The 3,799-nt window shown below is 53.6% G+C and overlaps 1 protein-coding gene across 1 annotated transcript; it reads left to right on the plus strand.

Moving 5' to 3' along the window:
• Positions 1-1,604: 1,604 nt before the first annotated feature.
• TNP2 (transition protein 2) lies at positions 1,605-2,966 on the plus strand. Its single transcript, XM_070362579.1, has 2 exons — positions 1,605-2,035; positions 2,950-2,966. The coding sequence occupies exons 1-2, from the start codon at positions 1,654-1,656 to the stop codon at positions 2,964-2,966; spliced, it is 399 nt and encodes a 132-aa protein (XP_070218680.1). The 5' UTR covers positions 1,605-1,653.
• The last annotated feature ends 833 nt before the right edge of the window (positions 2,967-3,799 follow it).

Raw genomic sequence — 3,799 nt, forward strand, 5'->3', positions numbered from 1 at the left:
CATGGCTCATGGCTGCATGGCTCTAGTCTGGGCCTCTGCCTTCCTGGGGCCCCTTCTCCCTGATCCTTCTCTTCGCTTTCTTATAAAGACATTGGCCTTTGGATTTAGGGTGCACTTGGATAATTTAGGATGCTCTGAATATCCTTAATTACATCTGCAAAGAGGCTTTTCCAAATACAGTGACATTGACAGCTTCCAGGGATTGGGACGTGGACACATCCTTTGGGGGACTCTGTTCAGCCCAGTCCAAAGGTCACTAAGACTCAGAGACAAAGCCACCTAGAAGAGGTGGGGGCAGAGCCCAGCCATATCGGAAGTGTTCCCTAAAGGAGGGTGATTTTCACCATGTGATCTGACACATTTATGAAGAAATAAACTACAATAAAAGCAGATGATAGCAAAGCTGTGCGTGAGCAACAGATGTAGACGGGGGGTTCTGCTAGAGGGAGGGGAGGTGGAGATGGAGGGAGTCTCCCGAGGTTGAGCTATAGGGAGGGTTGAGGGCCAAGAGCTGAGACCAAGCGTTGACCGAGGCGGGGGAGGCATGGATGGCTGTGGAGAGAAAGGGATGAAGGAGCTCTGACCAGGCCGTGTGCGCACGCACGCACGGGGTGGGCTTTCTTCCCCAGGGGCTGGGAGGTCAGAGCAGGGGTGCACACTGGGGCCGCACTAGCAGGGGGGGAGGGGAGCGGAGGCGGCAGGCGGGAGGCAGGAGACCGGTTTTCAAGCGCCTCCTGAGGTTTGACGGGCGTCTCAGGCTCACAAGAATGCCAGGAAGGAAGGGGTGACAGCCCTTTGTCCAACAGGGAAACCAGGCCTCAAAACAACTGACCCAAGACAGGATATCAGAACAGAGTGGGCTTTGAACCCGACTCTGGATTTCCCAGCTATAAATCCTGCTAGGGAGGCAGGCTTGTCAGGCAGGCCCCAGGACCACCGTGGGTCCCTTTGGTTACTTTTTTTGTTTGTTCGTTTTATTCATTTATTAATTAGTTTATTTTTAACTGAAGGATAACCCCTTTACAGTATTGTGTTGGTTTCTGCCATACATTCACATCTTTGGTCACTCTTACCCTCCACCTGATAAGTCATCCCATGGCTCAACGCGCACCCACCCCGGTGGCGGTCATCTGCCTTACTGACCACCCACCCATCCCCACTCTACTGGGGTCAGGGCTGTGCTCCTGGATTCCAGCCTGCCTGCGTGGAGCCAGAACAAGACTGGGCATGCTCGGATACGTTTATTGAGTTCTTACTGCGGGCTGGCCCCAAGGAAGGGGCAGGTGTTCTATGCCCCGTTCTACAAAAGCAGGGAAACTGGGACTAGAGAGGCAGATGCCCGGGGGGAAGAGATCAGAAGGAAAAGCAGCAGCAGGCCCAGGTGTGGGCCCAGCTCCACCCGACCTGAGGGGCTGCTCTCAACCCACAGACACGCCCTTTGAAAGCTGCCCCACCCTGCGTGTTAGGATGAGGGCAGAGGGCATTGTTTCCCGTTGGGCCACATCTGTTACATACCCCCCTGTGGCCGGTGCCATCACAATCGGGCCCAACTATATAACCAGGGGCTGCCAGGGCCTCTGTGAAGCTGGGTCTGCCAGAAGAGGAGGAGGAGGCGGCGGCCCCTGCCCCTCTAAGCGAGGCCGCCCCCCACCCATGGACACCAAGACACAGAGCCTTCCCAACACCCACGCCCAGCCCCACAGCAACTCTCGGCCCCAAAGCCACGCCTGCCACCACTGCAGCTGCAGCCAGCACTGCCAGAGCCGCAGCCGCAGCCGCAGCTGCCGCAGCTGCAGCTCCAACCGGCGCCCGAGGAGCCACCGCAGCCCCGCTGGCCGCCAGGGCCAGAGCCCAGGCCCCAGCCCTCCTCTGAGGCGCCACAGACACACCATGCACTCCCACCAGTGTCCCTCGCGGCCCGTCACCCACTCTTGCAGCCACTCCAAGAACAGAAAGAACTTGGAGGGAAAGGTGATCAAGAGGAAGCAGGTCAAGAGGAGCAAGCAGGTGTACAAAAAAAAGAGGCAGAGCTCAGGTACCTGTCAAGCCGGTGGCCTTTCACAGGACTCCCCCAGAGAAGGGCGGTGCAGCCCAGCGGGGCTGTAGAGGCGGTGAGGTGAAGGCTGCCTCCGCCAAGTCAGAGCACAGAGGACCCACAGGCAAGGGTTAAGAGGGAGAGGGAACTATGACAGTTGTATATACATGATGCATTGATGGAATAGCTCTTTAATTGGATGGGTTGATTGGAAGGATGGACGAACGGCAGATTAGCTAGGTGGAAGCATGGAGAGGTGAATAAGGCTGGGTAGATGAATAATTAGGAGGCCTGTTAGATAGGGAATGGGGAGAAGAGTTAGATGGTTGCTTGAGTGGATGGGTAAGAAGGATGAGGGGAAGGAATGAATCCATTAAGTGACTGAGAATCAGAAGGGATGTGATTAGATTTCTAGATTGGGCTGATGCATTGGGAGGGTGAATGAATTGGTTGGCTGGGCAGATGGCTGAGTAGATAAGGGTTTGAACACAATTGGATATCTGGAGGCATGACTATTGAGAGGATATGAATTGGTTAAATAATGGTGGTCTAGGTGGGTGGAGGATCAGGTTGGTGGATGGATAAATGAACTGATAGATGAACTGACTGGACGGCAAGCTGGCTGAATGGACTAACTGGACCAATGAACGAAAGAAAGACAGTGGGATTGGTGGACTGGATGTGTAGCCTGGACGTGGTTTAAAGAATGAAATGAATGTTGGACTGGGTTGAATTCACGGGTGCATGATAAATGGATGGATTCCCAAATCAAAAGGACCCTGATGATTGTGTCAGTTCTAGCCATGCCCCATATCTGATTACACACGAGCATCCAAAAACCCAAAGGAGAGGGTTAAGTGACCTTAGGAAGCACTCAGTTATTAAAGGCTCCCTTTCCCATTTCTATCCCTTAGGACGGAAGTACAACTGAGATGACACCCCACGGTTTGTTCCTGTGTCTGTTTCATCCAGATAAGAAACGCCATCACACGTGGAATGCTAGAAGGAAGAAGTAAACTTTGCAGGAACATGTTACTACAGTGATTTCTATGCAACATTGATTAAAGCTTGTACACTGGATGACTTATCCTGGAGTTGTTTCATTAACTGTGTCATGTTTTGGGGGGCGTGGTTGGAAGTACAAAGCAGGGAAGAGGTTGGGTAGGGAGGAGGGACATGCCTTGGGATGGGATCTCATAAAAGTGTAAGGTATCAGTCCTCATGGGGAGCAGAAATGAATGGAAGGTAAACACACCAAGAAGCCTTTGGCATAGATGGGCAACGCTCTCTCGGGAGCGCGTATAGCTCCCATGTGCTCATGCACAGGAGAAGGCAGTGGCACCCCACTCCAGTACTCTTGCCTGGAAAATCCCATGGATGGAGGAGCCTGGTAGGCTGCAGTCCATGGGGTCGCCAGGAGTCGGACACGACTGAGTGACTTCCCTTTCACTTTTCACTTTCATGCATTGGAGACAGAAATGGCAACCCACTCCAGTGTTCTTGCCTGGAGAATCCCAGGGACTGGGAAAGCCTGGTGGGTTGCCGTCTATGGGGTCGCACAGAGTCGGACACGACTGAAGTGACTCAGCAGCAGCAGTGCACACGCACACTCACACATGGGATATGCTCGAGCCCACACACTGTTCATGTCATCCACACGCAGAGTGAGCAGGCCAGGACCATGGCAGGAGACAGGCAGGAAGGGGGTTAGGAACATGTGCTTTGCAGTCCAGAGCATCCTGAGTTTGAGTCCTGGCTCATTTT

This window comes from Bos mutus, chromosome 25, assembly GCF_027580195.1.
Source record: "Bos mutus isolate GX-2022 chromosome 25, NWIPB_WYAK_1.1, whole genome shotgun sequence".
Taxonomy (NCBI): domain Eukaryota; kingdom Metazoa; phylum Chordata; class Mammalia; order Artiodactyla; family Bovidae; genus Bos; species Bos mutus.

What these genes read in the sequence shown, in the direction of transcription:
- TNP2 (XM_070362579.1), top strand. Translation starts at nt 1,654, where the DNA reads ATGGACACCAAGACACAGAGCCTTCCCAACACCCACGCCCAGCCCCAC.